Genomic DNA, 26,495 nt, shown 5'->3' with positions numbered 1-26,495 from the left:
GGAGTTTATGGAGCTGCAAGTCTTGTAAATACTCATAGTTAAACTGGGACGGTGTAGTGACTTGTAGTTTCATATGTTCCCCCGTGTGAATCTGAATCTGTTGCGGTCAAAATCTGTGTGGTTAACTAGGGGTTAAAGACGTGAGATGAGGTGTGTGAAGTTAGTCAGAGTTTAATTATGAAGTGTGATCTGCCTTTCACCTGTCAAGATGTGTTCGATGGTTATATCGGACAAGAGCACGAAAGCAGAGATTGCACCTGTCTGCATCACCTTTCTCACTTCCCTTTTCGTATGTGTGTGTGGGGGTCTTTACTGTGTGAGTCATTAATATGCGTGCATGTTTCAGGGCGTCGGGCGCGATGGCTAATGCCTCCCCAGACCTGGACAACGCGGAAGCCCAGCGCCAGCTCAACAACAACAACCGACCGATTGGCTCGGGGTTCTGGGAGACGGAGTGTACCAGCTCCAAGCTGTTCGAGTGCTCCCGCATCAAGGCCTTGGCAGGTCAGAGGTCACAACACACATTCTGTCTCACACGGGCAAAGACACTTGCATCAGTAGATGCTGTTAAAGCAATTTGATTTACTGCAAGAGTTAACTAATGCTGTTTAGGACAATGTTTTATTTAATACTGTCTCGTCTCATTTGAGAGAAACCAGTGTGTTTAACCAGGCACTAGATTATTCTTCCAATTCCCCTTCCCCTTTGAAGTAAAGCTGATTTTTCTATTTTCCTCAGACGAACGTGATGCGGTGCAGAAGAAGACTTTTACCAAATGGGTTAACTCCCATCTGTCCAGAGTGTCCTGTCGCATATCTGACCTGTACAACGACCTGAGGGATGGATACATGCTCACCAGACTGCTGGAGGTCCTCAGTGGAGAGCTGCTGGTGAGAACACATGCAGATAACAGCAATTTTTAATGGGCAATGTATCCATTTCTCCTCATTGTTCCATAGGACGTGGAGTGTTAATACTGCTGTTTGCAGCATCTCTGAACATTATTATATTTTTGTAAAATTTGCCCTGTTACCTAGCTAACTGACTCCGTAGCTAGTCATTAAATGTTGCTAGTTGCTGCTTCAGTGAAAAGGTTTGTATGTTACAGATATTTAGTAATTTTATTAGGAGTTGGGATTTGAATTGATTTTCAGAGAAAATCTTTCCCCCAGTGCATTTTTCTACAGTACTCGACAGAATGGAACTGGATGTTCTGATACACTCCTTTTTTCTTTTTCTGTTTTTTGCGTTGTTTTGCTGAGGAAAATAAATATGAAAATGTTTTCATCCCAAAAACAGCTCTAATCCTTTTTTTAATATTTAAACTTGAATTATAGTAATACAGTGATGGCTGCATATGTTTGAATTATGCTACACAATGCCGCACGTTGTATTTTTATTGATCTTATATCAAAAATACTAGTCAATCCCTCTAATTTCCCCTCAGCCGAGGCCTACACGGGGTCGTATGAGGATCCACTGCCTGGAGAACGTCGACAAAGCCCTCCAGTTTCTTAAAGAACAGAGGGTCCACCTGGAAAATGTTGGTTCCCATGATATCGTGGATGGAAACCACCGCCTTACCCTGGGCCTTATCTGGACCATCATCCTACGCTTCCAGGTAAATACACTTATAAAACACAGATGAAGTGTTAAGATATTGTATGACATTTTATTACAGCTCAATGTTGTGGTGGCCTGGTGTGGGAGTCGCCTATTGGAGTGTTACAATTAGTGGAGTCATTATTTTCTTTGGCAGTGAGCAAATGATTTTTGTGGTTTTAGAATTAAACGTGACATTTGTTTTCAGCATCGACGTTGAGGAAATATGTCTGACGATAAATAATGCTTAAGATTTGAGTCCTTGAGTCCTGATTTGACTTAATCTGCGGTTTCAGTGGTAACAGCAAGTGAGTTTTAATACTGCAGCTGACACTCCTTGAGAAGCTAGTTTGTCAGAAATACAACAGTGGAGCAGCTGGTGTATATGGTTACAGTGCAGCCAGAAAACTCTTGTTGTCATAGTCAGTCAAAAATAATTGCATGGTGTGAGGAGTTTTTCATGCAACTGGAGGACGTGGTAAAGTTGGTGACCTTGCTGAGGGGTCCAAGGTGTGCAGCTTGTTGCAGTGTTTTATCTGACAGCTCACTGTATTAGATCATTGTTATTGCATTAATCTATGGTATATTTTAAATGGAGTACCTCTCAAAAAATCCTGTAACCAACTAAGTCTTTTTTAGTTTGATAGATGTATTTTTTGATGAATTGCAGTCTGCAATAACTTCTGTGACAAACATTGGGTTTCTTGTGTCTGTTTAACAAAAAAAAGAACCTTTAATTTGAAGCAGCAGCAGAAAGAATGCACCAGCAGTAACGTATTGCTCTGATGTGGCAGCAGGGGAGTGAGAGCTGGATTACTTGCCACTGTATATTGTTTCCTGTGAGTGCTGGTGGTGTGGAATGGCAGACTACACTACATATAAGATGTGATTATTGAACGTAAAAATATTAAATGGCTTTTGATTGAAAAAATGTGAACCGTAGATACGATCGAAAAACAGAATTTGATTTCATGATAAGACTTAATGATTGTAACTCAAAGCCTGTCTGATATCAGCACTATCTCAGGGGTGCGTCAAACTAATGAAAGTACATTAGCCAGAAAGCAAAATTATCAACTGACTGTCAAATATTTGATTCTTCCCGTGGGACACTGAGGCTTAAATCTGAGCTTCTTTGTTGCACTGAGATGCTGGCACGTGTTCCTATGCTACCTACTGAAGCGCAAGGATGCTGTAATCAGCAGTGGCTTCGTGGAGGATGAGCTGCCAGCGGTTCTTTTTGGGAGAGGCTGTCACAGCTGCAGCATCATCAGTGTGCGACAGCGACAGCAGTGTTTGGTGGAGAAAGCCTGAATGTCACTTAGGGCTCGGCAGCCCAGAGGTAGCAGTCGCCTCCCAGTCTGCTCTTGCACAAGGACGCAGACACACTCATACCCACACTGCACCCGCTCTCACTCAGTCCATCCATCAAGTCACGCACACACCTACATACTCACATCCTCACATGCACATTTTACCAGAAATACACATACACAGGTTTCCAGGCCTTAGCTGCAGTGATACAGGATCAGTTCCTGCCATGTAAGTACAGCAGAAGCCCACGGCTCCTCTTTATTACGCTTCAGTGCTACAGTGAGGCTTTGGCACACAATGCTTGTTTAGCATTATTCAGACCCTTCTGTAACATTCGCGCTGCACAGTCGCCTTGTAGCTGTCTCCTGGGACTCAGTATTGTCATGCTAGGCCTGGCTACCTCCACAAAGCACATTTAACTGCACGGCCAACAGACTGAGGTGTAGTATGTTGAGTTATGCTCTGCAAGCCAGGCTAGTGAGACATAGCAAAGGATTGTTCTGAGTGTGCCATACTGATGGACTCATAATTTCAATGTAAATGTTGAAATGCATTAATATTTCCTGGGTAGTTACTATTGAAAACTAGTTCTTAATGAATATTATTGATGATTAAGTCTTCTTTGCAAAAAGTGTTTTTTTTTGTTTGTTTGTTTTGTTTTGTTTTGTTTTGTTTTTTTGCAGCGACGTGTTTTTCTTGTCTTTGCAAACTAAATTTCCCCAAATTGGATTTTACCTAATTCAAAGTCACGTTTCACAGTTTAATCTGTACGACGTGTTGCAGAATAAAAAAAAAAAAGATTTTAAATGATTTAATGGCTGCAGTAAACGCTAAATAAACAGAATGGGTAGTATGTCAAATTCAGCAGTGCCTGCTTTGTGTTTTTGCTCGTGTTTTGAACAAAACCAAGCAGCTCTAACTGTAAAGTTTAGAATACAGTGGTGTTAGCTGACTACTAGCTTTGCCACCATTAACTGTGAGTTTGGCTGTCATCCCGCTCGCCTGCTCCCAAGAGCCACCAGACGATGGCCTCTTCAATTTTGCATGTGCTGAGAAAGGAGTGTGTGTGTGTGTGTGTGTGTGTGTGTGTGTGTGTGTGTGTGTGTGTGTGTGTGTGTGTGTGTGTGTGTGTGTGTGTGTGTGTGTGTGTGTGTGTGTGTGTGCAGGAGATAGAGGGTAATTATGAAAGAAGTGGGGATGGCGGAAAGGATTTTTGGCTGATGGGAAACAACAAGCAAAAACAAATGGGTGGGGCCTAACTATGACCTTCAGTCAAGTTTCTGATGATTAGGTTAAATTTAAAATCAATTATTGGGTCTACACACATTATAGCACTCTCTTTCCTCCTGTCTTTATTATTTGGCCCTGTTGATAAACCTTTTATAATCTTTAACGCTTCTGTCATTCCTACTGGAAGTTATCTTGTCAGCCTTTTTACACACCTACTTTATTACTTTATTCTTATTTACACAGGCAGTTAAGTTGATAAAAAAAAGGTCTGTTTTAGAATGATAATCTGGCAAAAACAAGCCTTTTGAGGTTAGGAGACAAAACAGAAATGAAAACAAATTAAGTACAATATTAAGGGACCATGTTGAAAGATTAAATATTTGAGTTTGAACTGAGAAAAGGCAAAAAAATAAATACATTGATAAAACGGAGCTGCTCAGCACACACAAAACTAATCAGTACTAAATGTATTAATCAGATTAATTTTGCTGATGTTTCAAACTAGCAATGGTGCCTATGCAAATCAAAGTTAACGTATTTGAATGTTAGGACTAAACAATTTACAAAAATCGGAATATGGCCAAGTGAAATATTCCAGGCGCTTAATTTTTTGATGAAGGTAAAATGTGTCACAACATATTGACATAAGATAAAAATTGTGGTTCCGCTACCTACAAATCATATTCTCCAGATGTTAGGAACATGCTTTATACGTAGTTTGCCAGTGATCCTAACTGTGGGCCATAACTGAATCCAAATTTGAACACATGTACATATTAGGTCAGTAACTTTATTTAGCTAAACATTTAAAATCTAAAAAATGATGTCAGCAGGGTGGAGCATCCTCCTTGGTTTACTGAGATTTATGTTTTCTGACTTGCTTCCAGTTAGCTTTCCTTCTTGCACTTTGTCTCTCCTCGTCTCCGCCTCTTTTCCTCTTTCCTCTCTGGTGAAAGTGAGAGTTTGCTCTGTCCAGTCAGCAGGTAGGGCCAAACCACTGCAGTAACTGCACACGGGCAGAAAGACATAGAGAGAGAGGGAAAGAGAGAGAGAGAGAGAGAGAGAGAGAGAGGAGACAAGGGGGAGGCTTGACAGGCAGAGGACGAGGTAACCCTTATGTATTTACAGAAACATATACAAATAATAACATATTGTTATTATTTGCAGGGACTTAAATTACAGTCTTGTATCTGGTTAGCTGAGTGTCCTTGTGTGACGTGTGTGTGCGTTTGCTTACTGTGCCTGACAAACTGCCGGCTCACTTGCTGTTTACAGTGAATCTGGATCGAGACACATTGATGCAGTTTAACTCTATGTTTGGCAAGATATACCAATTAAAAGTTTAACGGGATGCATATGGTATTGTTTTTCACTTTTTTACAGGGTAAGATGTAGATTGTGTATTCATTATGGATGTTCACAACATTTTCTTCATCTTTTGTTTGGCAAATTGTCTACTCCGAAGCATCACAATGTTGTCTTTTCTTGCACTTTTTTAGTATGTTGACAGTAAAGAAAAAGCAGTTAAGTTAGAACAGACACATTTTACATTATAACATTCAAACTAATCATGTTGAAATGTGAATCCTACTCATAAGTACAAATTTAGGTGAACATGCAGACCCCCACAACAAGAGTTTATTTGTGTCTCCTCATATTCTCACTCGCAACAACAGTTCTCTGGTAGAAGTGATTTTTAATGATTACCAGTTACCAATTTTTTAAATCAGTATTTTGTTTAAGTAAATTTAATTGTTCAATCATGATAAAATTGGATTTATAGTTTATTATTAAAATATTTTCTGTTAACTAACAATCAAATACATTTAGATAGATCTTCACACAGCTTTTTTATTGACATTTATTACTAAAACCTGTACAGTCAGTGTGATCTGTATATACATGTGTTAATCTTCAGTCATGTTCATAAATAGGCAATGTGTCTGTTTGTGTGTTTTTATATTCAAGACTGTGCCTGTGTGAGTGTGTGAGTGTGTGCGTGTGTGCGATGTTGTGCCTAACAACATGGGTAGCAGCTGATTCCAGGGTGTCATGTCCCCAATTACCTTGGATCATGTCACTGTGATGTGATTGGCTGAACGGCTGTCACTGTCACCTATCATCAGGCGTTGTAATGGCTCTGAACTTTCTTGCACTAAAATTCTCCTTCGTGGGGCATGTGTTGAGGGTTCAGGAATAATGTCAGGGCCATATGACACTGACCTTTGTTAAAGACTATTTATTTTACAAGTGACTCAAATAGGGCTGTTGGTCTCATGGCTGAATCAATTAGAGCTTTTGTGGGAAGGACTGAAGTCAGTGACACAGAGTTTGAAGTTCAATACTTCGTTCTACAAAGTTATACAGATATAGGTAGCTAATGAATTAGCTAACTGTGCTAGCTAGCTTGAAAATAATAGCCAGGCAGCCTCTGACACTCTGCGTCTTAAATCACTTCTTCATTCACTTATTCACTACACCCACAATACTGTTACAGACTATAGTCACTATAACTCTGTAGTTAAATGTAAAGGTTAGAGTTTTGGATACTGAACAATCATCATTTTCTGTGTAAAAAAAACACAATTGTGTGAATTGTAAGCAGAAAGGAGCGACCTTGGCCAACATTTTTTCACCATCCAGTGTGGAAATTTATAAGGGCACCATATTAGAGCTGAGAAAAGATCAATTAGTTGATTAATTGAGGAATCAGATGAAAGACAGACAGTGCTAAAAGATGTGATAATTAATTACTGAAGACAGTTTTCAAGTAAAAAAATGAAACATTTGATGGTTCCAGCTTGTTAAAGGATTTGCTGCCTGTTTTTGTCACTTGTGACAGTAAATGAAGAGTTGAGAGGTTTTGGGGATTCTTGGTTGGATAAAATTTGAAGATGTGACTTTGGCCTGAAGGAAATTGTGATTAGCATCTTTCAACATTTTTTGATATTTTATAGACTGAACAAATAATCGATTAATTAATCAAGTATTCTGCAGATTTACTCGGATCTTACTCGGGCTGTGCCGCAATATTTCTCCAAACACTGAACTGTTGCCTTGCTGTGTTCTTTTTCAGATCCAGGTGATCAAAATAGAGACGGAAGACAACCGAGAAACTCGCTCTGCCAAGGATGCCCTGCTGCTCTGGTGCCAGATGAAGACCGCAGGGTGAGCAATGAATAAAGAATACAAGAAACTGTCAACTACAGCAGTGAAATTCATGATCATTTCTGTACCAAGAAGGAATGAGTGTTAGTGATTTGGTGCCCATTGGTTTACATTTAAAGTTAAAAAAGGTTTCTCCATGCTCCAGGTACTCTGAGGTCAACATCCAGAATTTTACCACCTGCTGGAGAGACGGCCTCGCCTTCAATGCCCTCATACACAGACACAGGTAGGTAGTTTTTTTTCGAACAATTCTCCATAGCATATTACCATGTTTAGATTGCAAAATTGTACAGGTCAGCTGCAGCTCGAAATAAAGTTTTTAATTACACCAGAAATCTTTTTGTAGTTTTCCTAGATTTAAAGTTATGTGATTTCGATGTGATAACATGACCAAAAAACAATTGCAACAACAAAAAAATCATCATGTGCCCTCCAGACCTGACTTGATAGAGTTCCACAAGCTGACACGATCCAATGCAACTCACAACCTCCAGCAAGCCTTCAACATCGCTGAGCAGCACCTGGGTCTCACCAAACTCCTTGACCCTGAAGGTGAGAATGGTTTTGGATTAATGTCAATCAAACCACATTACAAACAGAAATATCCTAAATAAAAGTGGCCTGTTTTTTTTCACCTAAAGTCAAGCAGATGTTAACTTCTCTGATTTCTGTCTCTGCCACCTCTCTCTGATACAGATGTAAACACAGAAAACCCAGACGAAAAGTCCATCATCACTTATGTGGTCTCTTACTACCACTATTTCTCGAAGATGAAGGCACTTATTGTGGAGGGCAAGAGGGTTGGCAAGGTAACAGTTACACATGTGCAGACTGTTTATAACAGTTGAAGGAATAGCAGTGTTAGGAAGTTGAAAGACAAGTCACAATTCATCAAAATATGGTGCTTAAGATAAAATTAAAATAATGTATCCCTCATTTCCTGTTTCTGCTCAATTCCTCCTGTCTGAATCTGCTCTGAACCTTCCTCCATCTGTCTGACTCAGGTACTGGACAACTGTATTGAGGCAGAAAACATCATCAACCGCTATGAGGGTCTGGCGTCTGACCTGTTGGACTGGATAGAAAAGACAATCGCGGTCATCAGCAACCAGAAGTTCGCCAACTCATTGACGGGCGTTCAGCAGCAGCTGCAGGCCTTCACAACATACTGCACTATAGAGAAGCCCATCAAGTGCGTTTTTTGAGATTCCAAATGACGTTTTGATTTTTTAGCACTAATTTACCTTCTCATGCAAGTGCATATGTATTTAAAATGCATGTTACAATATCTAGACTTTGCCAGTTGTTTGGGTTTCCACAGCTCAGGTTTATATAGAAGTTCCACCTTGATCTTTGAAGGCAAGAGTCCTGATTTGTGTTCTTAAAGCTAGAATGGACTGCCCATTTTTATTATTTGTCAAACTAAGTCTCATCGTAGGTGAAAGGTGTGCAAGTTGATAATGTCTTGCTGTTTGTATATGCAAACATGCATGAGACATGCTGGAGCACAGAGCCACAGAGCCTTGAGCCTTTTGTCCAGCATCATCAGGATCAGCATCAGCATCAGGCCAGTGCTACACTCACAGCGCCACAGTCACTGCAAGTACACTGACAGCTACTTTGAATTCTCAGGTTCCAGCCTCTTTAATGTGAGGATGCACAGTTTTTTGTTGTTGTCATAAATGTATATACTAAGTGTATCTTGAGGATTTGGACTGTTGTACAGAAAGAAAGTCATCCCCTTGGATGTCAATGTTATGCAGAGAAACCAACTGAAGTTAATCAGCTAGCTCCAGCTCATCCTGCCTCCAAATAATACTTTTAAGCTTAAATTACACCAAGACTCCCCTAGTGCTCCGAGCTACCAGCCCGGGCAGAGTCAGCAGATTGTATGACTCTCTCTAACTGCATGGTTAACAGAGCTAAGCAGCTAACAGCAGCTGTAGCTGGCAGCAGTCAGCAGTTACTCTGGTGATAGGCTGCTATATTTGTTTGGAATCTGAATTGAATAGGTTGCTTATTCTTACTTATCTGCTCTTTGATAAGAACTCATTCCAGCCATAGATGACATGCTTCGACACAAAAGCCAATGTGAACATTTGTATTTTCACGAATTAAGGTCTTAAAAGTCTTTCAACCTGCACTTTTAGAAAATAAACATATCTGGTAGAAAAAACATATTGGTTTGAAGTAGTAGTAGAAATAACCAGCTGTTCATGCAGTAGATTCCCCTACATTGATGGATGGCCATGACACTGGACAGCAGGGAAGCAGAGTGAGAAGGGAAATTGCCCTTTACCAGGAGTCCTCAGACCTCCTGTCAGCAAACATTCATGCTGCGAGTGTCCTTCAGCAAGACACTGAAGCCCTGACCAACTTCTGGCTGCAGCTTGAGTGTTTCCTTTGACCCCAATTTTTTTTAGCTTATCTTTGAACAAAGTTGAAACTACCTTGAGTGTGTCCTACACTGGAGGGTACAGTTGAAAGAGAAGAGGCTGTTCTTGGGAACAGGATCCCTTTGTAAAGTTTTCTGTTTCGTGCTCAGGTTTCAGGAGAAAGGGAATCTCGAGGTCCTTCTCTTCACCATCCAAAGCAAACTCAGAGCCAACAACCAGAAACCCTACGTGCCTCATGATGGGAAACTCATCTCAGACATCAACAAGGTCACACTTCCTTCAACTGTGTTGTTTTTATTTGATAATCTATTTCACCTTTAACTTAACGGTTAAGTGCCAACTTTTAGTTACTGATAAGATTTGAGTTAAATGTCACCATCACCCTTTAAGAAAACCTGTAGTCAAGCAATGTTTTTGAAGTTCACTCCTTGCTATTTGACCAGTTTTGTTATTCATTACTTTTATTTTTTTAATATTAAACAGTGTGTTGTCCTTTTCTGTCCAGGCCTGGGAGAAGCTAGAAAAGGCGGAACATGAGCGGGGTGTGGCTCTGCGCAAGGAGCTGATTCGTCAGGAGAAGCTGGAGCTGCTGGCTCAGCGTTTTGACCACAAAACCACCATGAGACAAGCGTGGCTCAATGAGAACCAGAGACTTGTATCGCAGGTAGGGATACACTACGTTTAAACTCATTTAACCGTATGTAATATAAATGTGCTTGTAAGTGTGGCAGGCTAGTTTGTTCCAGCTTATATTGTTTTCCTTTTTCCATGGACGCAATGGTCAATGGTGCTGATAACCACTGACATCATGATAAATAGGTGAATTTTTAAAAATGTAAAAGTAAAACAATGAATTTATATTTTACCTGAGGAAGGAGTGCAATTTAAGGTTCTTTGGTTATCAGTGGTTAATCTTCCTTCAATTAGTGCTCTCTTCCTCTTTGTCTCCCCCACACACTGATACCCTTTTCTTTTTTATGTTTTTATGTCATCTTCACCCACCCACAGGACAATTTTGGCTATGACCTACCAGCAGTCGAAGCAGCAATGAAGAAACACGAGGCCATTGAGGCGGACATTGCGTCATATGAAGAGCGAATCGGTGTGGTGGTGGAGCTTTCCGCAGAGATGGAGGCAGAAGGATACTATGACATCCGGCGCATCTTGGCACGGAAGGAGAACATCTTAGGCCAGTGGAGTCTGCTGAAGGAGCTGGTGGCTGGGAGGAGGACCCGGCTGGAGAAGAATCTGGCCCTGCAAAAGACTTTTCAGGACATGGTCTACATGATCGACTGGATGGAGGACACACAGGTACTGGAGAGAGAGAATTAGGGAGTAGGAGAAAAAAGTTGAACTTTGAAAAAGGAAGACACCCTGATGTATGATGACATCGCCCTGTCTACCCCCTCCTTTCATCTCCTGCTCTCTCTCAGGTCCAGCTCTTGTCAAAGGACTTTGGGAAACATCTTCTGGAGGTGGATGACCTGCTGCAGAAACACAGCCTGCAGGAAGCTGACATTACAGTGCAGGCTGAGAGGGTCGAGACACTCAACACTGCTGCACTCAAATTCACTACAATAGAAGGTATATACACACTCACATGTGTATTATGTTGTATTTATATAGTTTCCACAGTAATATTGGTACATATTAGCAAATTATGAGAGACATTTGGATTGTAAAGAAGATGCAGCATTTTTTTCTGAACATTTGTGTGTTTCTGTCATTATCACAGACTAAATGAACTAAGGTGTAAGCAATGGTCCAGTATTGATTTTATTTAGTCAAGTGAAGATGTATTTGACCTTGACACAAGTGGAAAAATAGATTTTTGGAACTTGATATTAGTAAGGTGATCTGTTCTGTGCACTCTGCATGTCTTTTTTGTTTGTTTTTCTATGGTATACTACTGAAATGACCGAGGCACTGTATCTCTTGCGTTTTTTGTTTTTCATGGTCATAAATCTCATTCTGTTGACTTTCAGGTTACCAACCGTGTGACCCACAGGTGATCTGTAACCGTGTCAACCATGTCTCTTCCTGTCTGGAGGAGCTGAAACAACTGGCAGCTAAAAGACGCTCTGAGCTTGAGGAGTCGAGACAACTGTGGGCTTTCTTTCAGGTAGGATGGTTGATGGGATGTGACAATATCAGGATTATGTCCTCAGAATTATGTTATTTTATGTTATGATCCACCAAGTGCTGATTGGATGCTTCAAAATGCTGCATAAACCAGCTCCCACCGCATATTTTTGATGTCATAATTGGGGGGGGGATCTTTCCTTCAGTTTCTGTTATTTTCTAAAACCTTCAATCTGACATTCACAACTACTTCATACAGTGACTGGCCAGTTTTGTGGAGGTATAAAGGAAGGAGAATACGAATTTGACCATGAGAAACAAGCAGCTTTCAAGATATAAAAAAACAAAGATTCTTAGATTTGTGTTAATTCAGGACCTCAGTGTGTCTCACAAACATCACTGGCCCATATTTTAAATATACATTAATGAATAATTTATACTATAATCAACCTCTGTTTCTAGCCAAGGCTTTACAACAACTGTACCAGGTTGTAAGCAGACTTAAAGGTTTCCACATATTATTACAGCTGAGTAAGAGAGCTAATTAGAGGAGAGCTGTAACAGAAATGCCTGCTGAAAAGATAATAAATCACAGAGCAAAACTGTAATAATAGTAGCACTTTGTTCTTTGCTCCTTTCCATGAGAACAAAATGTTTAGCAGTCCTGGTTCCTCCACATCTGAGCAGATTATATTGTGTTTTACAGCATATCTGTACCACAGCATTAATTAATAAAACAGCTGTTTCTCTTGTAGTAAGGGAGTTATTCATATACAAAAAGAATGCAGAGTCAAATCAAAGTCAAATTATCCTTTGGAAGAATGACAAGTACAGAATTGGCACATCATTTTTTCATTTCTTGACCTTTGTCTGTCTCCTGACTCAAGCTGTCACTTTGATAACAGCGAGGTGATGAACCAGTTGTTAATGTTAGTGAATAAGCTTGTAAAATGAACCTTGAAAGTAATGAGTTTATAATGAGAATAGCGGATTACTTTGTCCAATGACTCCTTGGTTCATATTGTGGAATCATTAATGACCTCACAATACTGATTAATTTGACTAATTCCCCTTCTGTCTTTTGGGACGCTCTCAGAAACAGACTGCGATCAGTGTTAGATGAACTGTAGGGATTACAGACAAGGGCTGTTCTACATTTATGAACTTTTTTCTGCACACATTTTTTTCTCATCTCTTTTTTTGTCCAATAAATGTATCTTGTGTTTTTCCAAATTATCAACAGCTTCACCTCTTTAAATCTTGTTTGCCTGTTTGTTCTTCTGTTAGGAGCTGGAGGAGTCGGAGGGCTGGATCAGAGAGAAGAGCTCCATCTTGGGAGCTCAGGGTTATGGGAAGGACCTGAGCAGTGTGCTTAAGTTACTACAAAAACACAAGACTCTGGCTGGAGAACTGCTGGCTCACCGGTCACTGCTGCAGGTGTGTGTGCATGTCTGTTTTTTTATCTGTGTGTGTGTGAGAATCAGCACCTGGGACACCTATACCTACAGTACTTCAAGTTCCTGTTCTGAACTTTGTGTACTTACGAATTTATGCAATAGCATTTATAAATTAGTTTTTCAGCTCGATGACAAAAAAACTTAAACTTGAGTCATTTTGAGTAGTGCAACACAGTGTTCTGTAGAAAATTGTACCATTCAGCCTGTTTTCAGTACGTTTCATTTGTAGAATTCAAACTATTTTACAATTTGAAGTAACAGTGTTATGGTTCCATCCTGCCCTGCTCCTCCAGAACACCATGAAGAGAGGAAAGCAGATCCTGAGTGAGAAGAGCTTTGGCACGGCAGGTATCCAGGAGCACATCATGGAGGTGAAGGGGGAGTGGAAGAGGCTGGAGGACCAGGCCGCGCAGCGTCTCGGCCACCTGCAGGAGGCACTAAACTTTTTTCAGTTCTCCACCGAGACCGACGACTTGGTGGCATGGCTGCAGGACGCTTACCGCCTGGTATCCAGCGAAGACTTCGGACATGATGAGTACTCCACCCAGTCCCTGCTGAAAAAACACAGAGGGGTCAGCGAGGCCATCGACAAACATCGTCTGCATGTAGTGGCACTGCGCAAACACATGGTGGCGTTGCCTTTGCAGTACCGTGAACAGGAGGTGGGTAGTGGGAGCAGAGACGGGATGAATAACTTTTTGATAGTATGTGCTCGACCATTTTTTATTTTCTGTGTCCTTTCTTTTCATCATTGCTCTCCCCCTGTCTGTCTGTGTCCTCTCATGTCTTCTGCCCTCCATTCTCTGCAGGAGGTACAGATGCGCATGGGAGAGGTGGAGCAGCTTTATACCGAGGTGATTGAGGTGGCTGTGCTCAGACAGCAGTGGCTTCATGATGCTCTCGCCGTCTACCGCATGTTCAGTGAGGTCAATGCCTGTGAGCTGTGGATTGATGAGAAGGAACAGTGGCTGGACAAGATGGAGATCCCTGAGAGACTGGAGGACGTGGAGGTGGTGGCTCACAGGTGAGGAAAAGGGAGAGGAGAGGAAGGGGACCGAGGTGTAGTGGCCAATTCCAAAAAACTCATAATGAACTGACTGTATCATCACATCCCACAATGCCCTTTCTTGCAGGTTTGAGAGCCTTGACCAGGAAATGAACAGCCTGATGGGAAGGATTTTGGACGTTAACCAGATAGTTCAGCAGCTCCTGGATGGAGGTCATCCTTCTTCTACAGAAGTCAGAGGCTGTCAGGACCACCTCAACTCCAGGTACTGAAGCAAAGCTGACCTCCCACTGCTAAAACAAGCTACAACCACTGTTCCTGCTACCAAAATGTGAATACCACTACTGCTATTAATACTCTGACAAGGATGCTATTCTATTATTAGAGTTTGTTTGTTTAGCACCTTTCAAAAGCAGATGCAATTCAAAGTGCCTCATCTGAGAAACAGAAATGCATTAGAATTCCATTTAAAACACAAAGAAGGATAATCTATTGAATCAGACTAAGATAAAGGTAATTGACATTTTGGAGTGCCTTGATAACTGAATCGTTACAGCACATGGTCAAAATTGTTGCTGGTTTGATTTTAGCCAGAGAGTTTTTCTGCATGTTTTACCCCTCTCTCTCCTGGTTCTCCTGCCCTGACACACGTTTCAGTGCAATGACTCTGCAGTAGTTTCCCAATCATAATTAAAAATCTAATCTGTTGATCATCGTTTCAATTACTTGACCACTTTTCAGGGAGTCCCATCGAAATCTCATTATATTGTTGTCTCTCACAGCCGTACAGTGAAAATAACGTTATTATTGACTTATAGCTACGCCTATTGATAATAACAGTGTCCACAAAGCGCTGGATTGTAATACTAACCTACATCTACTTACCCCGTACAGACAGCGATATGATATGCTTTAACAGACTAATGCGAAATCACTAAGCACTGTTCTTCATGTCAGTGACAGGCTAGTAACAAGTGATTACTGCTGTCAAAGTGTTGATAAGCAAGGCACTGAAACACTTAAAGAGTAGTGCTGAAGGACAAGTTTCAGCAAATACATTTTTTCAAATATATTATCAGAAATTCACTTAATAATGTTCATATGCTTTACTCTATGGGTAGAGCAGCCTGTGAGCAGACAGCCCCCTGTCTGTTAAATAGTGCATTGGCTTTTTGGAGCACTGTCCTATTTACTCCCAGGAGGGGGGGAGGAGCAGGTGGGAGGAGAGGGAGGCGGACTGACATGCAGAAGAGAGATGGCAAGGAAGAGAAATATCGTGGGCTCATTATTCAGAGGAATTCATACTCAAGCAGTGTTTTGTAATTGTCTTTTGACAAGCGCCTTGTGTCCTGTCAGTCGCTGTCTTCATAACAGGATGAACTCCTTCCTGCTCTTATCTTTGCAGAATGAAATAAAAGCAGACATGGCCGACATGTTTATTTATACTAACATGCCGGCAGGTTGACCCTGTGATGGGATTGTTTTTTTTTTATCGTGCCATGTTCACCGACCACTGTTCTGTCTGGCAGCAGAGTCCATGATGGTTGGGTGTCCATGAATCTTGTGACCTTGGCACACGGTGTCGGTCTCAGGGTGGCCATCTGTGCTGGCTGCCTCAGCTAAGAGGAGGCCGGCCGAGAACAAAAATATAACATCAAGCATAACAAATAAACACTTATTCTGTGTCAGTTTTAAGACCATAACTGCATAATGTCTTACCTGCTTTTCTCAGATATTGACCGTGCCTACAGTATCAGGGTTATTGTGTGCGAATCCCCTTTAACTTAGTTACACTGATACTGAAAGAGATTTCATCCGCATTTGAACAAAATACATTAATGTAGTTTAAATGGCCATTTCAAATTATTTTTAACAATATTTTAATATTTTATTTGGTTAAGTTAAGACAACATGTATAACATTAGTACATAAATACTACATTTTGCATGTCTACCCAGATTGTCTGCAAAAATTCAATATCTTATGGACCCAAAAAAGACTGTGAACTATTACCCACGTTGCTCTTGAAATCAGACCAGCATGTATCAAAGAGATGTGATTTTCTTTTGCAATTGAACATAATTTTTCTGATCCCATGTGCAGGCAAATCTTTTTAAGCCACATGGATACAGGGGGAGGATCAGCACTCTTGTTACTGTTTCCTAAAGAAAGCTATTAAGCACTTAAATCAAGACTATAATCAACATTTAATAACATTTTAGATACAGGAAATCCGAGAAAAGGTTTTACTGAGATGAAAGACGCCTTACTTAAGTATTTTTACTTAAAGTCAGGATTTATGTTAGCATATATTCATGTTTCTTTTGAGATGTATAAGTAAATACACTTATTATGTTTCATTTTCGTTTTTGTGAAGCAGCGACCTCAATCACACACACACACACCCCTCAACAATCACCATGACCACATTTCACCTGTAAGACTTTAGCAGCTCTGAGGTCAGTCAGTGTCACTGTGCTGTTTTCCTGCCTGCCTGCTGAGCGCTCTGTCTCTCTCTTAGCGACTCTGCCATTACCTCATTACAGTCACAAGGATCTCTGTGTGTGTGCATGTGTGTGTAAGTGCGTGTTTCTTGGCTGAATGGGTGTGTATTGAGACCTGCTGGTCTGGAACAGAATCAGGAGGTCATATTGTATGACGATATGGTAAGCAGACGAGGCCTGAAGAACCACAGCAGAGCAATAGAAACAATTCATATCAGGTCATATCAGGTCATCATAATAAGGAGTTTAACATGTCTGGTAATGATAATGCAGCTCAGGTCTTCATAAGATTAATATTGATGTTAACCATTCATGTTACAGACATTCAGCTGTCACAGCTCAGTATTTCCCCAAATAGAGCTTTGGATGATCTTTACTATTCCACATTTCACCTTCACTCTACTATACTCTCCTCTCATACACTTTGATTATGACCGTCTTGTCTGTCACATGGTACCAGGTGGAACAGCATCGTGGAGCTAGTGGAGCAGAAGAAAGATCAGCTGGACTCGATGTTACGCTTGCAGAACTACCTGCTGGAGTGTGCTGAGATCAAGTCCCAGATCCAGGACAAGAGAAAAGCCATCGATGCCACTCAGTACATGGGCAGCGACCTGGGAGGAGTCCTGGCTCTGCAGAGACGCCTCTCCACAATGGAGGGAGCCCTATCCGTCCTGGAGCCCAAACTACTACATCTACAGGTAAGGAATTATTGGTGTTAACATTGACCTAACAAATGTAATACGAAAAAACATGTGTTAAGATAATGTGTAGGAAAATAAACAATCAATAAGAGTTTAGTGTTTCAAGTCTTGTTAATGTGAACTTATTGTTTTTCTTAACCATTTTTTTACAGTATTTATACATGTTTTTCTACTCATGGAGAATAAACTTGGTGCTTCAGGAAATGTATAATCTATAAGAAACACCTAGTTGGCATTTATTTCGAGAAAAATATCACAAATGTAAGGAGCTACAAAAAAATACAATTATGTGGAGGTAAAGATGATTTAATATTGCCATCTGTGCCTATGTAGGAAGAGGCGGAGCATCTGGCCACTGTCCACCAAGGTCGGGCCATGGAGGTTCTTGTGCCGTTCGATGGCATCAGTTTGGAGTGGGAAGAGCTGAAACGCACCCTGCAGGGCTGTGAGGACTCGCTAATGGTAGCAAGCAGGCTGCAGAGCTTTATACAGGTATACAGGGATAATCCATGCATCAGGAAGAAATCTATCACTCTGATTATAACTGATGATCAATAGAAATTGAGAGGGCCAACAGATAGCATAAAAGTTCATGAAAAGTGTGAACCTCAGGTAAAAAAAGAATTCTGTAGTTGAAGAAACAATTTGAGTATTTTAACATAAAAAGATTAATGTGAAATGTCTCTTCTTTGTGAAAAGTTAAGAAAGGTTCAACCTAAAGAAGAGCAAGGGGACATCAAAATTTTAATCTTATCAGCCAGCAAACCACAATGTCTGTGAGGCTACATTCCTACTTTTCACAAAAAGGACACAATCCTGGTGGAGAAATTTGTTGTTTTAAGAATTACATTTTATCTACTAAATGTTTCTGCTGCAAGCCAAGCTAATTTAATTTAATTGCAAATATTTCAACTGCTGTCTGATTGAACTTCTGTAGTAACGGACCAACAGAGGATCTAATCAAATGTGAGTGCATCATTCTGCTCTCCCTGTCCTGTCAGGACCTAGACTCGTTTCTCACCTGGTTGGTCCAGACTCAGACAGCGGCCGCCTCAGACCAGCTGCCCAACGACCTAGAGGAGGCTGAGAAACTCATCAACAAACATGCTGCCCTAAAGGAGGAGATCGGACGGTGGGTTACCAATAGCCAAGAAAAGGCTTCTCTTGTTTATACATCATGATCTTATCTTTAAAAAATCTTCCCAAAAGATCTTAAAAGACACACCAGGTGTTCAGAGAATATTGAATAGGTTACTGTTGTTTTCCATGCAGGTATGAAGAGGACTATGAGCGCCTCCAGGCCATGAACGAGCTGCTGGAGTCTGAGGAGGCTCCTCTCCCTCAGGCTGCCCTGCAGCAGTGGCTCCAGAAGCTTGATGTCGGCTGGAACAAGCTGCTGGAGATGTGGGAGAGCAGGAGAGAGGTTCTGGTCCAGGCTCACATTTTCCACTTGTTTCTGCGAGATGTCAAACAGGCCGAGTCCTTCCTCAACAACCAGGTGAGACAATGACAGTGACTCTCGGTTTATCAGTCCTAAAACCTTGGTTCAAATCTGGCCAACACCAGGTGACATGACACTGCTGTGTAGATGACCATACATTATTCTTGATTACTTTGCTACCTTTAATCATCATCTGACAGTCTTTCTATGTCACTAATGTATTCCATCATCTGGGAGCAAGCATTCTTTTTTTGCTCAAACCCCGTTGCATCATACAAATCTGCTTGACTTAAACATCTGAACAGTTTTTTTATGCAACACTAGAGAAGCTAAATGCCAAATGAAAGCAGCTGCTGTATGCAACATGCATGATGTGCTTTTATGTTGCAGTTTCACCTTTTAGGTGACTTTTCTTTGAGCTTGTCTGTGGCTGAGGCAGAGACAAATCCTGCCTCTCTGTGCTCATTTTTCCCTTTTCATCTTATCTTTTCCTCTGATGGTGGCAGACCAGAGGGAGCAATATACTGCACACAAAATCAGAAGGAAAAAAAATATGCAGCTAAAACAGCTGTCAATTAGATTTCACTTTATATTTAGATGGTTTTCTTTTGTATATATACATATACAAATACATGGGGATAAAACTTGTCCTGCTTTTGTCCTGTAGTCGGATCACATGATAATGATGGTGACAAAGGATGAGTCCTATTACATCATATAAACATCCTGGTGACTTCATGAGCATCTGAACTGGTCAAATGCTGCTTTCTGACTGCAGCAGAGCATCAACTGGACTGGGTGTGGTCGGCTTAGCCCGGCCAAAGTCAGCTCTGAGATACGGAGAGAGGGAGACAGAGAGAAACAAAGAGTGAGAGAGTGAGAGAGAGAGAGAGAGAGAGAGAGAGAGAGTGTGTGTGTGTGTGTGTGTGTGTGTGTGTGTCAGCAGGAGACTTTTTGCAGAGTGTCCCTATGTTATTTGATATTAGAGCAGGAGCTGTCAAGGCAGCAGCATCCAGTAACTTTCGATCTACATTGTGGAGGAGGAATTGTTGGCAGCCTCCTGATACTCAAGTCTGTGTGTGTGTGTGTGTGTGTGTGTGTGTGTGTGTGTGTGTGTGTGTGTGTGTGTGTGTACATCATGATGGTATTTATAGGCTTGTGTAAATTATACTAGCCTCTTATTGACTAATTTTTTTCCGTGATTCTTAAGTTACTGTGCAAGTATTTGATCTGCAAAGATCAAACCTCAGATCTTATCTTGATTTGAAGAATGCAGCAGTGTAATTAATTAACATTTTAGTGCCATGAATAATAAGATGATTAAATCCAGTTTTTAAAGGAGTATCCCATCTAATTTTCAAGTTAGGAACACTATTCAGTAACTTTTCAAAACAAATTTAGATATTGTCAGTAGTTTTACCTGGAGTGATTATTATAAGCAGTATGAATCTTCACTGGCCCCACAATTTGATTTGATTGTGATCTCAGTGGATGGCATCCTAAATTCCTGTCCTCCACCGTCAAACATGACGAACAGGATCGTTGCACACATCTCACTCAGAGATGGATGACTGAGTTGACCACGCCTCTTCTATTCTTGCTGACTTGCTGGGCTCGCTGTATTCTTTATAGCTGCAGATGTTAAAGTAAAAATGGCTAGCATGGTCAGTAAACGTTGTGAGGCAGATATTACACACGGTGTGTCTCCTCTTTGCTCACTCACTGCTGATCTCTGCCTCCCTCAGAAATATCTTCTAACATAAGTACTGGAAGCTTAATGTCCGCCCCCAATTCAAAGCCTGAAATTAACGTTGCAATGAAACTTCATTGTCCAGCCGAGGCCAGAAAATCAACCATCAACACAGACTGCAATCTCCCAATTATGCTCTGCATGATTATACTTTTTATTTGATAATGTATTAAAGTATTTCTCTTTTTATTTTCTCTTTCCCATTATACATGCTTTGGAATTTACTATCAGCGTCTTTCATATTGCCATATAAATACGATTGCAGCACATTTCCAGCTCTACAGTTTACTCTCTGTCAGACCCTGATCTTGTAGTCTGCATTGCTTTATTAAATCTCAGTATCACATGTGCAGAGGTTTGTTATTCCTATCTGAAATGTCACAGGCAGAGCTGCCCTCGACTCCTGTGTGTGCGTGTGTGTTGACCAAAAGGTCCCTTTGAGTTTGATATTAGATCTTTACCAGGGACAGGCTCTCCTTAGCAGCCTGGGGCTTGATTTAGAGAGAGCAGCATTTCTTCTTCAATAAGCATCAAAGACGATGCAGGCCGTAGACCTCTGTCTGCCTCTCCCTGTTGTTTCTCACTGATTTTAATTCATTTTCTATCTATCCAGAGGCCATATACATTTGTAATTCTATTACTGGTTTCGGTAGTTTTGTTTTAAAACATCATCATTTCACGTTTTCTGGTCTCAAGATATTTATAGATTTTTTTTCTGGAATACTGCTGCTACCTTCCCATAAAAGGGCAAATGCAAAATAATAATTTAACAGAAAAATTGATTAATAATTTTGTCTATTAAAAGAGAGACAATTGTGAAACTTCCCCTGGTAATCTTCTAAAGATCAAGGTAATGTGTTAAAAGCAGATTTGCTGTTTAATATGGTTTAATAGATGAACTAACCAATATCAGGCTTAAATTTCAAGAGTTGTCTTAATCTATTCAGATATCTTGTTGTCAATTGTTGCTCCTTTTTTTTTTAAATTACCTTACTGTATCCCATGTTCGTTCTTTAGGAGTCAGCCCTGGCTCACGTGGAGCTGCCCACCACGGTGGAAACAGTCGAAGCCGCCATCAAGAAGCACAAGGACTTCACCACCACAATGGAGCTGAACCTGCACAGGATCAAAGCGGTGATCGAGGCCGGAGAGAGTCTGATCAGCCAGAGTAACATCTACTCTGAACGCATCAAGGAGCGTATCGACACCCTCGCCAAAAGGTACCTCATACAAACAGAAAAACAAAAAGGTATACAAAGAGAAACAAAGGAAATTACTTAGAGCACAAATTAGCTTGAGGCCGATCACATTGACAATTGTGAAAAAGTAGTTTTTCTTCTCCTTTATGAATTTTATTTAGAGGACATTTATTCAGTGTAAGCATATGCCATGTAGAGGTTATGACAAAAATAGTATGTGCTTAGTAATAATGGAAATTTCTTATTTACATAAGACACAATTCACCTTGCTAAATACAGTTTGACCACATCATAGATCAGCCTGTCTGACCTTCAGTAATCTCACCTCCCTTTATTAAATGTCGTATATCTTCATTTAAGATTTAGTTTAGTCTCTGTTCAAACAGAGTACAAACTGAAGCATTCTGCACTGTGCTAGCTGTACGTTGAACTGATTTTAAAGCACAACAGTCTAGGCAGCTGCTTCCCAAATACAATACAACAATAATAAAAAAGAATACTGAAAGCTACACAATTCAGAGCAGAGGGAACCCCAAGTGTAAATGAAACAAAACACTGAAAACAGAGCTCGGTCTGCTAAGTCCAGAAGTGACATCTGACCATGAAATCTGTGTGATAGCTGAGCTGGTGGTGTGTATGTGTGTGTTTGGAGGGGGGTGGGTTATTGTGTGTGTATGTTTCCAACAATAGCCATGTGAAGACCCATATGGTTTTTAGATTTAATTTACATGAATTAACTCATTGGACATTTATTTTCCATCCATGGGGACACATTATTCTTAATTATTATTTTGATATATTACATTCTGGTTCTGTAGTAAACCAAACAAATGAAATGACTCCATCCATCACTCTTTCAGGGGAAACCAGAACCGAGAGCTAGCACATCAGTGGCTTGAAAAACTGAACGACCAGTGGGAACTTCAGCGGTTTCTTCAGGACTGTCACGAGGTAGGAGGCCAACGGACTGCTTGTACTTGTTGGTTGAACTCTTAGAGACTTGAGAGGGTCTCATGTGGGAGAGGATTAAATCGGTTCAAGAGAAAAATAAGGATGGTAATCTCTTTGTTCCTTTATGTTACCGTAGCCAATTTCACATTTTGGTGGCCTCTAGTGGCAGCACAAGATAACTGTTGTCATCCCTCTGAACTTCAATACCCAGAAGCCATCGTAGCTGCGTCACTGAAGTTTGACCTCCCTTTCATGCTCTTTGTTGCTGATGAGAGAAAAAAGTTTGTCAGTAGTATTTTAATGTTCTCAAGTCTATTTTTTAAAACTTTTATTTTTAAAGATTTAAATGTCTCAAGGCTTAATTTGGACTGGACTTTGAAGTTAAAGGCTTGACTGCAGACATGATGATTGAAATGACTTTTTCTGTGTTTTTATGTTCTCAGTTTAGTTTTTTAGTTTTTTTTAGTCTGGCTGTCTATTTCACTGTTTAAAAGTAATGGGGAAACAAAACTGCAGTTACAGCTGCCTCAAATTTGTTCTTGACTCAACACAACCTGTGATTTGATCTGACTTAATTTACTCAAGAAGAAGTGACTTCGGACTTGCATGACATTTGGACCAAACTATGACTACTTATATACTTATATTTATACATACCGTTTTGCTCACGTGATTGCATGATCTCTGAGACGTTCTGTATTATGAGGCTCACCACTTTCCTTGTTGGAACTATCATTGATGTGGTCCACAGCTCATGCGTGTCCAACCGTGTTGCACGTGGCTCACCTCTGATCGCTCCTGCAGTTATTGCTCTCTCACCCTGCGGAGTCTCGGGCTTCTTTCTGGGCCAAAACCTTGTTTAGTTTCAGCAACTTTCTCTCTTTGGCTTTACTGAATAATTCAGCAGCACAGCTCCTCATTACTTATTCAAAGGAGGAAGAGCGTATCTGACTGTGTACGAGTGTCTGCATGTGTAGGTGTGTGTGTGTGTCAGCCATATCCATCTATCTGTCTGCTCATACTGTACGTTGTGCGTGTCTGTAGAAATACAGTATGCATGAGGAGTTTTCCCCTCGCTGTGTATGTGTGTGTGTGTTATGTGTGTGTATGTGTGCGTGTGTGTAGCCTTCAGTGGGCGAGTGACACTGCGTCAGTCTGTAGGAACCTGAGCTCGCAGCTCTCAGGGTGTGTTCTTGCGTTCAGTCCATGCTGCATCCTCGTGTTTCCTGCTACTAACTGCTGCTCTCCATTCACTCGCCAACTGTTTTACACTGAGATTTATGCTGCCAAATAATTTTGTTGAACACAAATGATCACATCTAGAGTTTATATTCTTTCGGCTGATCTTTATGGGTAGAATTATAGCACACTTTTTAAAAGAAGTTCTGTATTTCAAATACAAATTCATGTTACCCTGATTTAAAATGTCCATTTTATGCAACTTGATACTTCTGCTCCATCAAACCTCAAACTGCAGATTTTTTAAAACTTTTTACTCCACTACATTTAATTAACTGCTTAAGTTGCTAGTGACTTTTATATTAAAATGGTTCATTCCTGTCTGGTCTAAAAACCCCTTTATCTACAAATTGATGATTTTTAATGTTAATGTTTTGTAATATATTGAGAGATGAAGTCTTTGTTTATGTGTTAAGAAAATTCTCCTGCTACCAATATACTTACCTTACTCATATAGCATTATTTCTGTTAAAATAGACTCATTAGCAGATCAGTGTTGCTTATTACCAAATACGAAACCACATTTCTGGATGGGTAAACAGACTCATGGCCTCTCAGTTGACTTGGTGATTGGACACAGTTTCTTCACAAACTTTAATCTTCAAGCAATTCTATCTACTGGTGTTTTGAAAAAATAAAAAAGGTCTTTTTTTCCCTCTCTTGTATAATCTTCATAGTCCTTCTTCAGCATGTCGCCATCTCAGTACAACTCCATCTTCAGGACCAAAGGGCACTGAACAGGTGAACTCAGTTAGAGATCATATTGTAGCTTTTTACCCGGATTTACCTCCTGGTCTGTTTCAGGAAAAGAGCAGGTGTATGCCCAGAGGCTGCTTGGCTAAACCCAGTGTGTCTTTATATAAAAGATGTAACACATGCAAAGTCCCTCTGTATGAATTAATCACAGTTTTAAGCCCGTTTGTGCTTTTCTTCTGTCTGGTCAGACATCACAGAGGGTAAACAGTGTTAAGACCATTTTCTTTTTTTGGATATAGAGTCAAATGATAAGTCTACTTTTTAAACCATTTTTTTTTACCATGTAGCAGAATAACACTTTTCATGAACTCAACAGGTCACTTAATTTAATCATTTGTGTGTACATTCATGTTGAAGCTGGTTTAACAGCTTTATGAATGGTAGCTTGTGAGCTTGTGTTCCCCTTCAGGGTATCAATACAGTTTTATCTTAATGTACAATATTAAATCAAAATGTATTGTTTGTATCATATTGTGTAGTAAATTAAATCTGCAAAATATCAAGCACCTTAATTTGTCATAAAAATGTAGTGGAGTAAAACGCACAATAATTGCACTTGAATAAATGTACGTAGTTACTTTCCATCATAATTGATTAATCAATTAAATTATGTTTTGATTTACTACTTGAAGATTTAGTTAATCAAATGTCAGAATTATCCATCGTAATTTTGCAGATTTCAGTGTGATATATTGATTTATAGTAATATGAAATAAAAAAGAAGAAGACAAAGCTTGTCAATACATTTTCAGTTATTTGACTAAATGATTGGATACAGTTCCCTAGTTCCACACATTCACCACAACTTTACTGAATCTTGGAGCTTTCTTCAGCACATGCAGGGTTTTCCAGCGACGTGCTCTGAAACCATTGGCTCAAATACATGAGGTCTGATGACGTGATGATGAGGCTACAAATCCTCCCTTCTCCCTCTTTCATTGTCCTCTTCTTCCCTACCCACGTCAGACAAACTTCTCTATCTCCTCCTCCCCCTCCCTCACTCATCTTCATTCATTCTCCACCACCCCTCAGCCCCCCAACACACCCTCCCTCCCTCCTCCTTTCCCCCCCTCATTCAATTCATTTACAGTCTCAAGGGGGGCATCAGGCTGTGACCCTTCATGACCTCTGCAGTCATCAGACCTGTGTGTAATGTATGTGTGAGAGTGAACTCGTGTATTTCTGCACATGTTTTTATAAAAATCCTGATAAGTGTGAGCGTACTCACCGCTGATTCTTGTTGGCCTCTGCATGTAGGTGTGTGTGAATGTGTGAGGCATGTTTGCTCATGTTAGCCGGCATGTCCTTACCCGTCTGTGATGGTGTGTGATAGCTTCGGGAAGAGGTGACAAGGTGACAAACGGGGGGCGGGGGGGCTTTGGAGAGAAATCCAACTGCAGTCCTTTAAGGGAAAGAGGAGCAGTAAATCTATCAAACTACAAATACATCATTCAGGATAAATCACTGCGCTGTCCAATCCTCTACTGTCTGTCTTCCCACTGTCGCCCCTCCTCTGTTCTTTCTCTTTTGCTCTTTCCAAACCTCTTCTGTCTCCCTCTCTCTCTCTCTCTCTCTCTCTCTCTCTGCTTTACCACTGCAGCAGCGTCAGGCAAGCTGGAGACAGAGAGTACAGCTGCCTGGGACTGCTGCAGAGAGGAAGAGAAGGATGGTAGAGGGGGTTGGTGTGTGTGTGGTG

At 40.6% G+C, this 26,495-nt stretch overlaps 1 protein-coding gene across 11 annotated transcripts in view; it reads left to right on the top strand.

Moving 5' to 3' along the window:
- LOC119005480 (spectrin beta chain, non-erythrocytic 4-like) overlaps window positions 1-26,495 on the top strand; it is a 74,498-nt gene that overhangs the window by 11,649 nt on the left and 36,354 nt on the right. For 7 of the 11 annotated variants that reach the window (XR_005070522.1, XM_037073137.1, XM_037073130.1 and 4 more), the window contains exons 3-25: window positions 347-504; window positions 739-890; window positions 1,448-1,621; window positions 7,223-7,314; window positions 7,460-7,540; window positions 7,751-7,866; window positions 8,011-8,123; window positions 8,319-8,506; window positions 9,860-9,977; window positions 10,216-10,374; window positions 10,719-11,021; window positions 11,144-11,294; window positions 11,696-11,832; window positions 13,080-13,229; window positions 13,543-13,911; window positions 14,059-14,273; window positions 14,383-14,520; window positions 17,220-17,460; window positions 17,797-17,955; window positions 18,465-18,595; window positions 18,736-18,961; window positions 21,672-21,874; window positions 22,714-22,804. Coding sequence is in view for 10 of the 11 variants with exons in the window: in XM_037073137.1 (XP_036929032.1) it covers window positions 360-504; window positions 739-890; window positions 1,448-1,621; window positions 7,223-7,314; window positions 7,460-7,540; window positions 7,751-7,866; window positions 8,011-8,123; window positions 8,319-8,506; window positions 9,860-9,977; window positions 10,216-10,374; window positions 10,719-11,021; window positions 11,144-11,294; window positions 11,696-11,832; window positions 13,080-13,229; window positions 13,543-13,911; window positions 14,059-14,273; window positions 14,383-14,520; window positions 17,220-17,460; window positions 17,797-17,955; window positions 18,465-18,595; window positions 18,736-18,961; window positions 21,672-21,874; window positions 22,714-22,804 (3,852 nt within the window). In the remaining variant the exon portion in view is untranslated. Of the gene's footprint in view, window positions 1-346; window positions 505-738; window positions 891-1,447; window positions 1,622-7,222; window positions 7,315-7,459; window positions 7,541-7,750; window positions 7,867-8,010; window positions 8,124-8,318; window positions 8,507-8,526; window positions 8,914-9,859; window positions 9,978-10,215; window positions 10,375-10,718; window positions 11,022-11,143; window positions 11,295-11,695; window positions 11,833-13,079; window positions 13,230-13,542; window positions 13,912-14,058; window positions 14,274-14,382; window positions 14,521-17,219; window positions 17,461-17,796; window positions 17,956-18,464; window positions 18,596-18,735; window positions 18,962-21,671; window positions 21,875-22,713; window positions 22,805-26,495 lie in introns of those variants that run through there. The other 4 variants (XM_037073187.1, XM_037073194.1, XM_037073179.1 and 1 more) reach the window with 4 other exon arrangements.

The sequence above is a fragment of the Acanthopagrus latus genome, chromosome 2 (genome assembly GCF_904848185.1).
Source record: "Acanthopagrus latus isolate v.2019 chromosome 2, fAcaLat1.1, whole genome shotgun sequence".
In the NCBI taxonomy this organism is placed as follows: domain Eukaryota; kingdom Metazoa; phylum Chordata; class Actinopteri; order Spariformes; family Sparidae; genus Acanthopagrus; species Acanthopagrus latus.
The sequence above is the reverse complement of the archived record's forward strand: the minus strand, read 5'-3'. Positions and strand labels throughout refer to the sequence as shown.